The following is a 19,056-nucleotide window of genomic DNA, read 5'->3' on the forward strand; positions in this document are numbered from 1 at the left end:
GGCTGTAAGCACACAACAAGATGTCCATGTTCTCCACCACTCAATATATAGCTGTTCATGAGGAAGTATTATTAAAATATTTAGTTTTCAGGGGATGTTGATGGCTAGCACTGGTGACAAGATGCTCATCGCCATTTCAGGTTTCAATCAGCAAATGAAACCACAATTTTTAAAAACAAAAATGCCCTTTATCAGATACCCATCTGTTCTGTTTAACAGAAGTCCAACCTATTTGGCAGTATTCTTTGTTTCAGTACTTTTTTGGACTACCTGAAGCAGAGTATTGGCATTTCCCTGACCCAAATGTGCCAGGGATTCACATTTTTGCTCATTGCCTTCACTGTTGCTTTCTTTTCTGGAAACTCTCCATGGCCTGGCACCTAATGGCCTAGCACTGCTCTATTTCAGTGGTTCTCAACATGTGGATCCCCAGGTGTTTTGGCCTACAAATCCCAGAAATCCCAGCCAGTTTACCAGCTGTTAGGATTTCAGCAGTGGGCTTGAAGTTGACCATACACACATGGTCTATATGAAGATTAGAACTGAGCACGGTCAGAGGTCACCTGATTGCAGTCTTCTCCATAATGGTGAGATGTTTTGGATTTCTATTTAAATTGTTGTAATTATTTCTCAGTTTTGTAATATACATACATACATACATACATACATACATACATATACACCTTGCATACACATCTGCATCCTATTTTGTCCTAATAAAGCATTCCCAAATTTCTGATAAAGCATAAGCTAGCCCTCTTTATTTCTTTGGCACTCATAAAACTATCCAGCAGAAATGATATAGCCCAATACTCTGTTGAAAAGCAATGGGAAAGATAAACATTACAAGTGGGAGTGAGGGGTTAGTGACAGCCCAGTTAGCTAGGGAAAATAATTGCTAAACCACTCTGTTCCACCAACTAAAAAAGAAATTTGTGGTCAGAGGACAAACTCCTGTGGGTTTAACTAATTCATGGCAGAAGTTTTGCAAAAAAGAAAAATAAATGGGACCTAGTCTGCCTCTTTGTTCATTCTACGAGAAAGCAGCAGTAGATCATTTGTTCTCTACCAAGCTGAAACTCTGCAGCATTTTGAAATGAAGAAAAAGAACAACAAACTCATACTTTTCTGCAATTATAGATGTTCTCTTCATTATGTTGTTTAATCATCTCACATCCTTGAATAAAAAATATCAAAAGTACACATCAGATATGTATGAATATTTCTAGACGGCTTGTACAATTCAAACTGAGAAACCTAAGCATGAGATTGGTACACTGTAGTTATCTGGTCATCTCAAATGCGTGAAAGCAAAAAACAGGATTTCTCCCATCAATCCCTTCCTCCACCCATAATTGTTTCCATCCCTCCATCTATGGGTGTGTAGGCAGTCTCTATAACTGCTTACATTCAGACCTTCCAGATGTGCAGCTGTGAAGTGTATTCTGGGAAGATCTCTGGAGGGGATGATGATCACGGACAGGGAGCAAGGCTGGAAGATGCAGAAAACTCCACAGACAGATATGTTGGCCTGGTAACAACGTTCACTTCAATTCTCCCAGCTTCCCGCTCACTTTATTCCAGCTAATTATTTCCCACAGTGGGCTCCTTGAGAAATACTGGACTTAGGAAAGTACAAGCCCCATGGGTCCCTTGCATATCTCTCCAGGCTGCTTACCCATTCCCAGGCCTTTGCCATTGCTTGCCAAAAAGCTCTCCATGAGAGGAAAGAAGAGAACGAAATTACAGTACATCAGTTTCAATTTGCCCAGTTATGAATGGCATATTAAAGTTTTACCATTAAAGTGTGGAGGTATGGATGTTCTGCTTCAGGCATCAGTGTCTTGGATCATATCTGCAGACCCTCCATCATATCACAGAGAAAGCTGGCATATGTAACTGAGGAACATTAGAAGCCAAGTGATTAATGAGGAATAATACACAAGCTAGGAAAGGCTGCAGCAGAATTTCACCTACTCTGCCCCTCTTATCCATCTGAATTACCTGAGGGCAAACTATGGTATATATACATTTTGAATTTTCAGTTTGTAGCCACTGGAGTGGGGTAATGCCAATGGGTGGAAGGAGCAGAGAGCAAATGGGACATTTGAAAACAGCTGAAAAAGAATGATGACAGAAGATTAATTAGAACTATCCATGTCAAAACAGGATGGTTGGAAGGAATGTCTCTGGCAACCATGATTGAGTATCATATTGTTGCTCCTTTGCAAAGGAGCATTTTGATTAGGAGTGTGGAAGGCGTCTTCTGTCTTGAGAAGCAACTGTGCAAGAGCAGTGGTTCTCAACCTAGAAATCCCAGCCAGTTTACCAGCTATTAGGATTTCTGGGAGTTGAAGGCCAAAACATCTGGGGACCCACAGATTGAGAACCACAGTGCAAGAGCCACCAGAAAATCTGAACTGCTCCAGAGAGGAAACATTACTGTCGTCTTCCCACTGCTTCTTGCCCCTATGCTTTAGAAATATCCTGAAAGACCAGGGGAGAGCAAGCCGTGTGTCTTCTTCCTAGGTTTTTCAACCATTAGGAAGTGCTCCAGGATAGCCAATAAGCCAGTCGGCAATATCTTTAGAAGCCTAGCATCATCACCTCCACATCACCAGATGGGTTCTCATAACCTCCAACTGTCCGGATTTGGCAAAAAATTATCCCAGTTATTCCTTTGTCACTTTTTCAGCTGCCTTTGAAATGTTCTAGTTCCTTTCCTCTTGTACCACTTTCCTTTTGTCCTCCTTACTTCAGTTGCTGTAAATAGAGTTTAAAGTGCACTCAACAGCAGAGAGGGAAATCTTGTCTTTCCTTAGGGGTGCAGGACAAAGCCAAGTGCTGTGGCCATTCCTAGCTCGTTTTTAAGGTAAAGGTTTCCCCTGACGTTAAGTCCAGTCGTGACTGACTCTGGGGGTTGGTGCTCATCTCCATTTCTAAGCCGAAGAGCTCGCGTTGTCCATAGACACCTCCAAGGTCATGTGGACGGCATGACTGCATGGAGCACCGTTACTTTCCCGCTGGAGCGGTACCTATTGATCTACTCACATTTGCATGTTTTCGAACTGCTAGGTTGGCAGTTTTTACTTAATATCTCATGTCCACTTGATAGCACTCTGATGTTTCTTGGTCACATATTTTATAGCAAAGAGGTATTTGATTCCTGGTCTCCCAGAATCCTAGCCCTGCACTCAGACCATTTCCTCATTCCTTCATAGGATTGTGACAAGTCAAATTTCATATGATAACAATGGACAAGTGTTGAGGAGAGGAGTTTTTCAGAGTGCCTCTCTTGAGCAGCTCTGACCATGTCACATTCTATATATATCAATCAAAGATAAGGAATGTCAAATGTTACTGAAATGTTCCCAATTATGAAACATGGCTCCAAATATATATTTCCTCCCAGGAATTAATTTGCATACCTTACCAGTCTCTAGAGTCCTGAAGGTCTCTTAAGGTCATGAAAGCCTACAGCTAAACTAAAGAATATGAGCAATAGAATGCCTAAAATAGTAAAAGCCTTTTCTAGTTATGCCTCTGCAAAACTCTGTGTATGGATACACAAAAACTGGATTGAAATAATAGCAGTGGTTATGCCTGAAGCTGTTCACTGATGCAAGTAGCCCAGCATGAAGCATTTGAGTAAATATATATTTGAGTAAATGCCTGAACATCTGTTTTAGACCCAATTTCTAAAGCAAGTCATTTTCCATTGTTATAATTGTTTACATTTTCTTTGTATTTTGTAACCACCCAGCGCTTCTTTGACGTAAATTTTAAAAGCAGTAAATACTTCTGTAAGGCTAAATAAAAACCCGATCAACTATTGAGCAAAAGAGCCTGGCTGAAGTTACAAATGACTCCAATGTTCATTTTGAAAAAAAATCAGGCTCAAAGCGTTTAATTTGCTTAACAATTTATGGAACAGGCCTGCAAACACCCTGTATAATTCTGCTATGGATTCATCCCAAACCCCTCCAACTGGTCTCTTTAAAGCAAAGGCTGTTTAATTCTTATAGGACTGAACTGGCTTAAATGAAAAAGTACTCTGGCTTATCTGGTTTATGGATAAAGCTGTAAACAGCTTTTCCACTTCTGGAATTCAAGTTAGGACATGAGCCAAAGAAAATAATGTGAGTGTGATTCTCAAAGCTACGTCAGATACATCAGAATTATTCTGGACTTCCAGCTTTGCTCTGGAGGAAGTGGAAAATATTCCCTATTTCTGAGGTATCCAAGCTTCACAGCTGCCTGTCAGAAGAAAAGAATTCAGTCCCCTTACGCTTTCCAAGAAGTTGGCAAGGCTGCTACACTGCTGCACATAATTTGTCTTCGTTTATTATGCAGAACGCAGGGAAATTTATAGTCATCAATAGCTTGCTGCAGTAATAGATTATTTAATTTCCATTAAGCTCCCTTTCCCATTTAACAAAAGCCATTTAAAAAAGAAAATAATTCAGCTTGTTATTTTAACCCTTTCTGTTCCCTCTAGAAAGTAAAAATATCTCTCAGAGTACATTCAATCTCACCATTGTGAAGGAGCCACGGTGGCACAATGGGTTAAACCAGTGGTTCCCGCCCCTTTTTTGATCAGGTTCCACTTGAATGGGGAGCACTTTGACCAGGGACCACTCTCCAACATTAGTACCAAAAGGGTTATGAATCAGATTTTGGTCAAATTTAGATTTGGATTGGTTATCTGGGGTGCTGATTCAGAAAACTGCATTATATAGACCACATCAACTCTAGTTATTGATACAGAACATATGTCATCCAGTAGTCGCCATGTGCTCGCCCACAGAAAACCATATTTAATAATCCAGAGCTGATATGGTCTATCCAATGCAATGGTCAGCTCTGCGGAAAGGAGCGGAAATAAAATAAAATAAAAATAAATAAAGAGGAAGGAGGTTCGTGGACCAGATTTCTGTTCTCGCAGCCCACTGCTGGTGACAGCCCACATGTTGAGAACCCTTGTGCCGGTTGAACTGCTGACCTGAAGATTGATGATTCAAATCCTCAAGACAGAGTGTGTTCCCGTCTGTCAGCCATTGCTTCCCATGTGGGGTCATGAGAGAAGCCGCCCGCAGGATGGTAACACATCTGGGCATCCCCTAGGCAACATCTTTGAAGATGACCGATCCTCTCATGCCAGAAGCGACTTGCCTCAATTCACTTCTGACACAATAGAAAACCATTGTAGCCTGAAAATGTTCATAGGTCATTTCTCAAATGACAACCATATCATTCAAATATTCCACTTTTCATTTTTATGTATACTGAATACACGATCTATGCCTTTTGACCCAAAGGAACATTGCATAATAAAGGATTTCTAGAAAGACAGTATTACGGTGTTCCCTCACTACTTCGCGGTTCGCTTTTTGTGGATTCGCTGTTTCGTGGTTTTTCAATGAACTCTAAAATAATATTATAAATCATGAAAAAGGAGGAAGGAGAAGCCGAAGGAAGAGAAAAGGAGCTCAAGTGGCAATGAGAGGAGAAGGAGGCAATTTATCAATACTCAATTGTTTGATAAAGACTTAAAATAGTGTATAACAACTAAAATAATGTATAAATATATAGCATCCCTACTTCACGGATTTTCACTTATTGTGAGTGGTCCTGGAACCTAACCCCCATGATAAGTGAGGCAACACTGTATTTATTAATATTATGTTTTTATTTGTTATATGTTTGTGGGTCATCGAAAATATTGAAATCAAATGTTGGTTTATCTTAGAATCATAGAATTACAGAACTGGAAGAGACCACAAGGGCCATCCAGTCTAGGCCCCTTTCATACAGAAAATCACAATCAAAGCATTCCCAACAGATCGTAAATTTAGTTCAAGATGAGATTCTGTGTGCAAAAACACATTCACAAGTGTTATATCTCAGTGGATCACAATTAATACAGAACAACTCTTTCACCGACTAATCTAAAATGGAAATTCATCCTTTTCTCAAATCAGTAGAGTTGGATATGGATTACAGTTGTTCTAGCTGACCAGTCTAACATCTCTGTCCACTGGGAAACAGAAAGTCTTCATTGCCATCTGCCTCTAGAATATTTATCTCTCACACTCAGCAGCAGGATGCTCTGTCTTATATAATTGACAGTAACTGCTGCCTAAAAGGTATAAAACGCAGTCACGGTGGCAAATGCTTTGCAAGCAGCATATTATTTTCCTTAATCAGCAGTTTGACTTCTTTTGTTCTTCCTCCCACACCTCGAGCAAAGGCAAAACTCCATCCGTGTGGAGAACCTGTCTCCCAGCGTCTTCCATCTCAAAGCATTCACATCCTTCCCATTCACAATCTCAGGCATTTATGGCTCTCATAAGGTTCCAAACAAAAGACTGGTTGCTTATCGTGTATCGGTCACAATTCAGCAAGGGCTGGAAGAAGGCAACATGGTATAGTGGTCTGAACATTGGATTATGACTCTGGAGACCAGAGTTTGAATCCCCACTCAGTCATGGATGCCCCAAAGTCACTCTCTTTCAGCCTTCGGTAAAGGTTTTCCCTTGACATTAAGTCTAGTTGTGTCCAACTCTGGGGATTGTTGCTCATCTCCATTTCTAAACCGGAGAGCCAGCTTTGTCTGTAGACACCTCCAAGGTCATGTGGCCAACATGAGTGCATGGAGTGCCGTTATCTTCCCGCAGAAGCGGTACCTATTGATCTATCCACATTTGCATGTTTTCAAACTGCTAGGTTGTCGGAAGCTGGGACCAACAGCAGGAGCTCACCCCGCTCCCCGTATTCGAACCACCAACCTTTCGGTCAACAAGTTCAGCAGCTCAGTGGTTTAACACGCTGTGCCACCGGGGACTCCAGCCTTAAAGGAAGACAAAAACAAACTCTCTCTGGATAAATCTTGGCAAGAAAACTCTATGATAGAGTTGTGAGAAGTCAGAAGCAACCTAAAGACACATAACAGAACAACAACAACACAGCAGTAGAACAAAACAAATGACACAGAAAGGCACATGTCAAAAATGGGGTTAGTATATTGCCATGCCAGTTGTTGGCTGAACATTAAGGCACTGTTTTCTGTTGCATTCTAGCAGCAAGCAATGAAAATCCATCATCATTTCCCAAGGCAGTGCATTCCTACCCTCTTCTGTCAGAATGTGACCACACTACATAATTGCATCCCTTTGATACCATTTTAATGATCCTGGCTCCATTCTAGACAATTCAGCAGTCTGATGAAATGCTTTGAATTCTCTCCTGAACAGGTCTTGTGCCTTCACCCAAACTGCAGCACAGAATTCTAAGTAACTCACAAAACTAAACATTCCTGGATTCCAAATAGGATGGAACCGTGATTAAAGCAGTGTCAAAGTGCTATAATTGTGCAGTATTGATATACCCTAGGACTGAAGCACACATCTCTCCTGATTTTTTTTAAAAGAAACGAGGACTATGGGTTGCAGCTATTTGTTAGAGCAAGGTTATCTTACAAGTGATCGATTATCTTCTATCCATTGTGCAGGGGTAAGACATTATAATTATTTATAGCCAACCCAAAAAAAGTGGGATAATCCAGTCGAAATGAAGGATATGTTCAGTAAAAATTTTAAAGCTTTGGTCTAAATTACTTGCTACAGCCAGGGGAGGCTTATGGCTTCCATATCAACAGGACAGTAAACCTTTACTTTGAACTGTAGAGGAACTATCCAAGGTTTTGAGCACTAGGCTCAAATTAGGTGTAGCACCCTGGTTAACTCATTTGAAGTTTACAATAAACAGTGGGCGCTCATTCCGCTCCCGGGATTTGAACCTGGGACCTTTTGGTCCGCAAGTTCAGCAGCTCAGTACTTGAACACACTGTGCCACCAGGGCCCCCATGATGTGGATTAGAATCATGATAACGGGGGGGGGGGGGGGGCGCTATATTTTTTCTTCCTGTTGTAATCCTATTGAAAACTGCCACAAGGTCTGAGAATTTACCATGGATAAAGGGTTAATCCCATACCGTGCATTCCATAGTCACAATCCTTATATCCTCTAAAGAGGAAAGACTGAAGCGAAACCCTCAGTTATTAATCTGAATACACTGCAACTCTATGGTTTCTCCAAGGAACGTAAAATGGAGGCATGACTCTTTCTGCTCTCACTTCTCTCCTCACATCAATCCCATGTGACAGATTAGGCTGAGAGGTAGTCTAGGCTCATGGTTACTCAGGAAAGTCTACATCTGAATACAGATTTCAACCCAGGTATCCCAATCCTAATTGGACATTCTGAACACTACACTATGATGGTCTATGTGCATTTTGCTCTCTTTTTTTTTTGCTTTTAAAAATATGGTTTGAAGTTACCAGCAAAGATCATTAAATAAATAATTTGTCCACATTTGGCTTTTTATCTCTCCCATAAGACATCTTGTTATGAGGCTTTCTGGTAAGTGTACAAAAATATATCTTTTTGATTGGGAAAAGGATATGGCTGCAGAAGGTCTGACTAAGAATAGTTTAACTGGATCAGAGCAAAAGCACTTCAGTGCCCTGCCTCCTGTGAGCAATCCACAAGCAAGGCAAAAGGCAATGGCCCTTCCTCGTTCTTGTCTCCTTCAAGCAACTGGCATATAGTAGGGCATTTTCTATGCAGTTAGCATTACTGAGTTAGAAAGTTTCCTAGAAATCATCTAGTCCAGTTGTTCTCAACCTGTGGGTCTCCCGATGTTTTGGCCTTCAATTCCCAGAAATCCTAGCTGGTAAACTGGTTGGGATATTTGGGAGTTGTTGGCCAAAACACCTGGGGACCCACAGGTTGAGAACCACTGATCTAGTCCAATTGTCTTGGAAAGCAATCTTTCCACTACAAGATGCAACCACAACATCTCTGGCAGGTGGTCATTCAGCTTCTCCTAAAATGTCACCAGTGAAGGAGAGCCCACCATACCCTGAGGCAGTTTTTCCTCACTGCTCAACATCTCTCACAATTGGGATGTTTCAACCCAAAATCTTGCATTTCATAAACCTTGCATGCTGGTTGTTCTGCCCTCTGGGGCAATGGAGCACAAATCTGGAGTCTTGTCCAGTGTCCATACTCAGCATGTTCCCATGTGCTTTCAGTGAGAGCCATTTCAAAAGGCACAGGTTGAGAATACTTTATCCGAATTTCCAAAATCCAAAATACTCCAAAGTCTACATTTGTACACATGTGTGGCTGAAATAGTGGCATTTTACATTCTGATGTTCAATGTACACAGACTTTGTTTCATGCACAAAATTATTTAAAATACTGTGTACAAAATTAACTCAGACTGTATGTACAATATAAAGTATGCCATATAAGAAACAGAGGTGAACATTATGTCAAGAATTGCATTCCATCTCCGAGACATGCAAATACAGGTCTTGTGTTCCCTCACTACTTCGTGGTTCACTTTCACGGATTCGCTGTTTTGCGGTTTTTCAATAAACTCTAAAAGACTATTATAAATCATAAAAAATTACAATTTGCAGCCTAAGGAAGAAGGAGAAGCCAAAGGGAGAGGAAAGGAGCCCAAGCGGCAACGGGAGGAGAAGGAGGCGATTTATCAACACACGATTGGTTGATAAAGACTTAAAATAGTGTATAACTACTAAAATAATGTATAGATATAAAAATAAAAATAGCGTCCCCACTTTGCGGATTTTCACTTATTGTGGGTGGCCCTGGAACCTAACCCCAGCGATAAGTGAGGGAACACTGTATTCCAAAATTTGAAAAAATTCAATATCCAAAACAAAATCCTCTGAATCTCCAGGATAAAAACAGGTGAGAACTTGGTTTTCAACTCTTTGTCATCCTTAATTCTGTTCTCTGGATCTGCCAGAATGTGTCAATGTCCTTCCTACAAAGTGATACCCAGAACTCCAACTACAGTTTGATTCAGAACAGAGCAAAACTATTGTATCTTATGATTCTACTATGAAGACAGCCCTCATTTGCCTCCTTTTTCAGGAATTGCATCTATTACATTTAGCCAAGAACTGCTGATAGATCCATCTTCTTAGTTTGTGCACATTCTCCCCTAGCCTCTGTCACATCTTGTAGTAATGAATGCCATATTTCAGTCATGGAAACAAATACTCCTTTTTCTCCATCCTGAATCTGCCATCAATCAAATTCATTGTGTGACCCTGAGTTGCAATATATTTATTTACTTAGTAAATCCTGAGTTCCTGTAAAAATACATAAATAAATATTCAAGGTTACTTCCAAATAGAACCATAAGCTATACATTTTTTTAAAAAAAATCTTAAAATGCATAAATAAAATACTTGGATCATCTAACCAACAAAGCAACCTTCAATTTTTTAAAAAGTAGACAATTATTATTGTGTGCCTTGAAGTCCTTTCCAACTTATGGTGACTTTAAGACCATTGTGGCAACATTTGTTCAAAGAGAGCTTGCCTTTACCTTCCTCTGAGGCTGAGAGAATATGACTTACTCAAGTGGATTTCCATGGCTGAGCTGGGATTCGAACTCTGGTTTCTAGAGTTATAGGGTACATCCACACACAGGACTGTAGCGAGGGGGTGGTTTTAGGGGTTCAACCCCCCCCCCCCGAAATTTTTCAAGTTATAAAAAAAATCTCGTTTACTCATGAATTTTAACTGGTTAACCAAATCCCCATGCTAAGTCTATGAGATGCAAAACATTAAGAGTCCCTCCAGGCACTATCTCAAGCAGATATTGACAGGTTTGTAGCGGGGAGGGGTATGTGCTAGGGGTTCAACCCCCCCCCCCGAAATTTTCAAAACCCCTCCCGAAATTTTTTTCTGGCTACGGCCCTGTCCACACAGTAGAATTAATGCAGTCTGACACTGCTTTAACTGCCTTGGCTCAATGCTATGGAATTATAGGAGTTGTAGTTTGGCAAAGAAGACCTTGTAAAACTACATGTCTCATGATTCTATGGTATTCAGCCATGGCATTGGCTCTCCACCAAAATTTCTACGTCCTTTGGAAGTTGTGCTCAACATACTAACTTTGAGAGATATTGGGAATAGTAGGCAGTACTCCAATGGTGGGTAGTGTTTCCAACGTTATTGAGGTAGTACATCCAGTCTGGGATTTAGTCTGAACCTTAAAAGAGCTAGGTAAACAATTTGGCAGCTAGGTTTCAGGACCTTAAATAGCTCCTTTAAAGTTCATAATTTAAGCCAGAGCAGATTCACTGCCCTTCCAAAAGCACCACCAGTTGCACTGGTGGTGCTTTTGGCAATAGTAAGATTAATATCTTAATATCACTAAGATATTAATCTCAGCAATGTTTCATCTGGTAACCATTAAGGTTCTCTTCTCGCTGAGTTTCTCCTCAAGTGTTTAATACTTAATAGATAGTTTTTAGTATGTACTGGTGAATGTCAACAATAAGATGAACACAAAAAGCACTGCAATACATATCTATTCAGAATTAAATTATTTTGTATCTAAGGGGGCTTACTTCCAGATACATTAATATAGGATTGTAGTCTAAGTCGGCAAATCTATGGACACTTAATTGGGAGGAAGTACCACTAAATTCAGTTATTAAGTGCCACTTACTTCCAAGGGAACATAACCTAAGAAATTACTGTTAGTATTTTAATATTTTATTAGCTGCATTCATTAGATTTAAATACCTTAGTGCTTCTTTATTCAGACTGTGATAGTTTTGTGTTCCTGCTCCTGCCTAAATAACCTAAAGGCATCAGATTCGGTCTTGATCTTAGAAGCTAAACAGGACCATCCCTGTTTAGTACTTGGATAGTAGGCGTCCAACGAATACCAGGTACAATAAGTTATATTTCAAAAACAGCCTATGAAATTCACGGGAATATCATAAATGGACACACAGATGGGCAGCATTTTTAGTATGCTCTTATGTCTGGCTCTTATATACAGCCTAGCATTTCTAGACTTCTCAGTACATGTACAGATGCCTTTTCAGTCACCACTATATTTAGCATGCAAAAAATATGGGGAAGCATCAAACAACTCTTGTTTTACAGACTTAATATTGAAATACAATCCTTAGTGACAAAAATCGTGTGATCAAAATTCTTGCAAGAACATTGCTTCTTATTTGTCTTTATAAGAAGTTCATCCTCATTCAAAGATTTGTCATATATCCGCATTTCCTCTTTGCTCTTCCTTCCTCTCCTGTTAGATTGAAACTTCCAGCTTGCTGCTATGCATGCTCATTGAATAATCATTGTAATATACTCAGTGACCTTTATTCTCAAGTAACTATGTGTGAAAGTATAGCTTACTCCCACAAGAACTCATTTAGCAGTTTCACAGCATAATGCTGGAGCTGCAACCCTGTGCATGCTTATAGCAGAACAAAACATAACCTAAACCCATAGGAGATTTTGTCTCAAGGAAACATGCCTAGGATTGAGCTGTTGGTTTGATTCTGAGATTGACAAACTTCAACATTTTCTGTTGGACTGCAATTACTATAAGCAGCAGAAAATGAATGTGGGTTTTGTGGTTAGCATGTCAAACTAAGATTGGAGAAAAGCCCAGCAGTATCTATTAGTACCTGCCGGGTCTGAGGGGCAGCAAACATCTCCCAAAATTAGGGTGCACTTACACTGCAAAATGAATGCAGTTCGACTCCACTTTAACTGCCATGGCTCAAAGCTATGCAGTCATAGGGGCTGTAGTTTTACTAGGTCTTTAAACTTCTCTGTCAAAGAGTGTTAGTGCCTCACCACACTGCAAACCCCAGAATCCCATAGCATTGAGCCATGTATTAAAGAGGTGTCAGACTGAATTAATTCTACATTGTAGATGCATCCTACCTCTAGCCTACAAAAGTGCTCTCCAAGGTGCCAATCCTATGTTGAGGCTAGAGTTCAGCATTCTGGATAGCTTTTTAAAAGTCTGGACTAAAACTCAAGAACAGATACACCACCTCAGACACATGAAACACCACTGAACCCCAGTTTAAATTCCTCTTTCACCACTTAGTCTACTGGGGCCAGTCATGGACTGTGAGCCCAAGAGTCTCCACAAGCTTGGGGCAATGATAAAACGGACAGCCTCGTATTCATTGCAGAAAAGATGGAAAAGAGAAATGTGAACAAACTTATCATATGAGGAACCGACCATCTGCTTCCTCAAGTGGAGCAGTAAGTGGTGCAAATCTTCCTGATATCAAGGTCTGATACTCAAGCCTGGGACAGCTATTTTGGCCTTGGAGACCAAAAACGGTACAAGTGCTTCTTCCATTCCTGAACAGTGAAACAATAACAGCACCTACTGAAATAACTAACAATATGACACTCAAACTGACTTGCCTGTGGTGGCAGCTGGCTCATTCACCCACAGGTAGGACTGGACCCATGAAAAGTAGAGCCCTGTCTCCATTAAAACTAAGATAATCACTATGAATTTTTTTCTGTTCCTGGTTCAGAAGTGTTATTTCCTGTTTAATTGTGTGGTACTTACTTTGAAAGCAGTTGTTATACTCCAGAAACTTTGTTTTTGTGGCTGCCATAAGCTATGTTGAATCAGTTGAGATTCTATGAGATTTTCATTGAATAATAGCAAAATGTGCTGAGGGTGTCTCACAAATACAATAGTTTTGCAGTTTAATAAATTTTGTCTATGTTTTTATGATGAAACCAATTGGGAAATGATGTTTATAACCCAGGAACAAAAAATGTGTTATGCGGTAGCCCCAAGGTAGATAAGGAGGACATGGACCCCTATTTACAACTAATAATTACTTTCAGATGGTAGATATTGTCCCAACCAACACTACATAGTCAACCCTTGTACATTGGGAAGAGTGGAGGGGTGCCATCTTCACTTCTGGTAGAAAGCCACCTTTGGAACCTGGAGTCAAACATCCAGAGACAATTCAAGGAGGAAACCCTAATCAGAGTTTTCCAAACATTTCATCTTGGTGACACACTTTTTAGACATGTATCATTTCGTGATACAATAATTCAGTTTTACTAGCAAACCAGAGATTAACCAACCCCTTAGAAGAGATACAGACACAAGATACCATCCATCCATCTTGCCCTTGGTCGGTCCTTTTTCCTTTTTCCTTCCATTTTCCCCAGATTATTATCTTTTCCAAGCTTTCCTGTCTTCTCATGATGTGGCCAAAGTACTTCATTTTTGCCTCTAATATCCTTCCCTCCCATGAGCAGTTGGGCATTATTTCCTGGAGGATGGACTGGTTGGATCTTCTTGAGGTTCTACTGCTGTGTTGTTATTGTTCTGTTATGTGTCTTTAGGTTGCTTCTGACTTCTTACAACTCTATCATAGAGTTTTCTTGGCAAGATTTGTCCAGAGAGGGTTTGTCTTTGTCTTCCTCTAAGACTTGAGCCCCCAGTGGCACAGCATGTTGAACCACTGAGCTGCTGAATTTGCTGACTGAAAGGTTGGTGGTTTGAATCCGGGGAGCGGAGTGAGCTCCCGCTATTAGCCCTAGCTTCAATAGGTACCACTTCTGTGGTAAGGTAATGGCACTCCATGCAGTCATGCGGCTACATGATCTTGGAGGCGTCTACGGACAACGCCGGCTCTTTGACTTAGAAATGGAGATGAGCACCAACTCCCAGAGTTGGACACAACTGGACTTAATGTCAGGGGAAAACCTTTACCTTTACTATTGGAAATTTAGTCTCTTGTTCCTCCACCTTTTTGAAACTTATCAAAAGCAAAGATCCTGGAGTATAACAACTTTCAAAGTAACTTTCAAAATAAACAGGGAAAAAAACACTTTCAAACCAGGAAGAGATTTTTTTTTCAAATTTTGTTACCTAGTATAATTGGATTTTGGAAAATGTGGCTTGTCGTGGAAACAGGGACCAGTGATAAATCTTCAGCGGAGACACCTTTTCCTATGATAACTCTGCTGAGAGTGACTTCCCCTTCCGAGGGGTAGATTTCTCTCACTTCCTGTTGTCTCACCCCTGTTCTTAATAATAATAATAATAATAATAATAATAATAATAATAATAATAATACTTTATTTTTGTATCCCGCCACCATCTCCTCGGAGGAACTCGGGGCGGCTAACATGGGGCCAAGCCCAGAAAAGACAAAGTGTATGCAAGTTAAAATATAAAACAAACAATAAAATAACAAGCAGTAAATTCAAGCACAATTATATATAAATACATAAGACAAGGTAAAAAGTTTTAAAACAATCTCAATTTCAACCACCAAAAGGACAAAATAAAGGGGGGTCAGAGCAAAGTGCATGATAACTAGGCATTCCATAAAGTGCCTGGCCAAGTGTTCCAAGGTTACCTAAGATGGCGTTAGGGGTAGGATAGGGTGGGACCAGAGGTAAAGTGCAAAAATAGCAGCATAGTTGCCAAGGGATCCGTAGTGTCTGTTTAATCGAAAGCACAGTGAAAGAACCATGTCTTAAGTTGTTTAATAAAAGCAGGCAGGGTTGGGGCCAGCCTAATCTCCCTGGGGAGGGAGTTCCAGAGCCGAGGGGCCACCACAGAGAAGGCTTTCTCCCTTGTCCCCACCAACCGAACCTGTGATGTTGGAGGGAATGAGAGGAGAGCCTCCCCAGAAGATCGAAGAGATCGTGCGGGCTCATAGGGGGAAAGGCGGTCACGAAGGTAGGCGGGTCCCGAACTGTGCAGGGCTTTGTAAGTGATGGGAAGCCCTGGCCCTTGAGCACACTAACTGGAGGTCAGCTGTGAACAGCAGTGCTGCGGAGTTCAAAGAGACACGAATGGAGGGCTTAAGGGAGAAACGTGCCAAGAGGAAGGAGAGTCTAGCCAACCCTGATTGGGACCGCTGTCCACCTGGAAACTGATGTCCTCATTGCGGGAGAACATGCAGATCGAGAATAGGTCTCTTCAGCCATCTACGAACCCACCCCCAAGACACCAGAAACGGAGGACCATCATCCTCGGCCTACGAGGGATCGCCTAAGTAAGTAAGTGTAAATGATGACCTGCACCTTGAATTGGGACCGGAAGGTGAACGGCAGCCAATGAAGCTCCCTAAACAAGGGAGTAGACCTCTCCCTGTAGGTTGCTCCAGTTAGTAATCTGGCTGCCGATTGTTGGACTACCCTGTTTCCCCGAAAATAAGACATCCCCTAAAAATAAGACCTAGTAGAGGTTTTGCTGAATTGCTAAATATAAGACCTCCCCTGAAAGTAAGACCTAGCAAAGTTTTTATTTGGAAGCATGCCCAAGGAACAGAACACCAGAGCATGCAGGAACAGTAAATGTACGTACCATAGATTGTTGTACATGGAAATAATGGTAGTAACAAGAAATTCTTGATAGGATTCAGTTTGTCTGGTTATGCTGGTTTGTGATGACAACTATTGTACCATATACAATAAATGTTAATTTTTGTTCAACAATAAATGTGAATTCTTCTTTATGGAGAAATAAGACATCCCCTGAAAATAGGACCTAGTGCATCTTTGGGAGCAAAAATTAATACAGTAGAGTCTCACTTATCCAACACTTGCTTATCCAATGTTCTGGATTATCCAACACATTTTTGTAGTCAATGTTTTCAATACATCGTGATATTTTGGTGCTAAATTCGTAAATACAGTAATTACTACATAGCATTACTGCGTATTGAACTACTTTTTCTGTCAAATTTGTTGTATAACATGATGTTTTGGTGCTTAATTTGTAAAATCATAACCTAATTTGATGTTTAATAGGCTTTTCTTTAGTGCCTCCTTATTATCCAACATATTCGCTTATCCAACATTCTGCCGGCCCGTTTATGTTGGATAAGTGAGACTCTACTGTATAAGACACTGTCTTATTTTTGGGAAAACAGGGTAGTTGTAATTTCCGGGCCATCTTCAAGGGCAGCCCCACGTAGAGTGCATTGCAGTAATCCATTCTGGAGGTAACTAAGGCGTGGACCACTGTGGCCAAGTCAGACTTCACGAGGTACTATGAGTTGTTTCTAAGTTGGATGTTTGTAACTCGAGGACTTGTGAAACTCAAAGAATGAGAGTAGATATAAATTAAATTAAAAATAAATTATAAATATAAATTAGTTATGCGACGGAGCCCCCAGATGGCGTAGTGGACTAAGTGACTTGAAGGTTGGGTCGCTGACCTGAAAGCTGCCAGGTTCGAATCCCCCTCAGAGAGTGTGCGGATGAGCTCCCTCTATCAGCTCCAGCTCCAGCTCCATGCAGGGACATGAGAGAAGCCTCCCACAAGGATGGTAAAAACATCAAAACATCCGGGCGTCCCCTGGGCAACGTCCTTGCAGACGGCCAATTCTCTCACTCCAGAAGCGACCCAAGTTGCTCCTGACACGAAAAAATAAATAAATTATAAAATAACTTTTTCTGTCTACGCCGGAGAGCCAACTTGGATAATGAACTACGATGGAGAGATCAGACCAAAGCCAAGTTGAGACCCTCCCAGCTGCCTTTCCTTTGCTACGCCAGACTCTAAAGCAGGGGTCCCCAAACTAAGGCCCGGGGGCCGGATGCGGCCCTCCAAGGTCATTTACCTGGCCCCCGCCCTCAGTTTTATAATATAATATAATATTTTATATCATTTTAAATAATATAATATATTGTATATACATATAATATTGATAATAATATTATGTTATACAATATATTACTAATAATAATAATACCATATAATAATATTAATTATATGTTATATATTACGTATTATATAATAGTATAGTGGTACAGTTCAATATAGAATTATATAGTGCTAATATTGTGCTATGCTAATAATATAATATATTGTATGTACATATAGCTGCTCTGAGTCCCCTTCAGGGTGAGAAGGGTGGGATATAAATGTAGTAAATAAATGCAGTAAATAAATAATTAATTTTAGACTTAGACTCGGCCAAAGTCTGAAATGACTTGAAGTCACACAACAACAACAACCCTAATTAACTTGACTATCTCATTGGCCAGTAGCAGGCCCACACTTTCCATTGAAATCCTGATAGGTTTATGTTGGTTACAATTGTTTTCATTTTTAAATATTGTATTGTTCTTGTGGACCGAAAGGTGCCAAGTTCAAATCCCAGGAGCGGAATGAGTGCCCGATGTTAGCCCCAGCTCCTGCCAACCTAGCAGTTCGAAAACATGCCAATGTGAGTAGATTAATAGGTACCGCTCCGGCGGGAAGATAACGGTGCTCCATGCAGTCATGACCTTGGAGGTGTCTACGGACAACGCTGGCTCTTTGGCTTAGAAATGGAGATGAGCACCAACCCCCAGAGTCAGACATGACTGGACTTAACGTCAGGGGAAACCTTTACTTTTACCTTTTTTATTGTTCTTTCACTGTTGTTGTTGTTGTTTTGCACTACAAATAAGACATGTGCAGTGTGCACAGGAATTTGTTCGGGTTTATTTTTCTTTTTCAAATGATAATTTGGCCCCTCCACAGCCCTCTGCTTTAAAAGTTTGAGGACCCCTGCTCTAAAGGGTTCAAGAGGGGTCCTGTCCCTTCCCAGGGCTCCATGTCTCCCTCCCCTTCCCAGGCTTCACCTACCAGCCTGGCCAGGATGCGCTGGCTCTGTGCGTCGGTGCAGCGCCCCGAGAAGAGCCCTCCGCGGGCCAGGAAGGCGAGCACGAAGGCGCCCCCTGCCGCCCAGCAGGCGCAGAGGAGGAGGCAGGCGGCCAGCGAGCAGCGCCTGAGAGCCAGCCTCCCTCTCCGGAGGCGCTGCCAGGCGGGCATCCTTCGGGCAGGAGGAGCCCCTCAGTCAGTCTCTCACTCAGTCCATCAGTCCGGGCGAGGGAGAAAGCAGCGGGCGGGCTCCACCCAGGAAGGCAGCCTCCAGCCTGAGCGCATCTTCGGAGAGGGAAGGAACGCCGCGCCGCTTCTGCTGCTTCTTGCCTGGACGCGCGCGGATGGAAAGCGGACTTGTCAGGGCTTTCTGTTGGTTTCTCTGCCTTGTCAAGAGCAAAGCCGCCTCCTTCCGCCGTCTTTTGTCTCTCTCGCTCCCTGAAAAGCTCCCAAGCTTTGCCCCGGCGAACTTTCTCCCGCGGGCAGAGCGAGAGAAAGAGATGCCTCTGCCTCCCTCCCTGCCTGCCTCCCCGCCT

General features: G+C 41.5%; 1 protein-coding gene across 4 annotated transcripts in view; it reads right to left on the reverse strand.

Moving 5' to 3' along the window:
• The window catches only part of dipk1c (divergent protein kinase domain 1C), a 31,857-nt gene extending 12,801 nt beyond the window's left edge, over positions 1-19,056 (reverse strand). Inside the window, exons 1-2 of one of the 4 annotated variants that reach the window (XM_008108738.2) lie at positions 18,506-18,642; positions 1,799-1,899 (exon numbers count right to left, since the gene is read on the reverse strand). In XM_008108738.2, the coding sequence (XP_008106945.1) occupies positions 1,799-1,837 (39 nt within the window). In that variant the 5' untranslated portion in view covers positions 1,838-1,899; positions 18,506-18,642. Of the gene's footprint in view, positions 1-1,124; positions 1,773-1,798; positions 1,900-18,505 lie in introns of those variants that run through there. The other 3 variants (XM_062980595.1, XM_003219707.3, XM_062980596.1) reach the window with 3 other exon arrangements.

The sequence above is a fragment of the Anolis carolinensis genome, chromosome 4, assembly GCF_035594765.1.
Source record: "Anolis carolinensis isolate JA03-04 chromosome 4, rAnoCar3.1.pri, whole genome shotgun sequence".
Taxonomy (NCBI): Eukaryota; Metazoa; Chordata; class Lepidosauria; order Squamata; family Dactyloidae; genus Anolis; species Anolis carolinensis.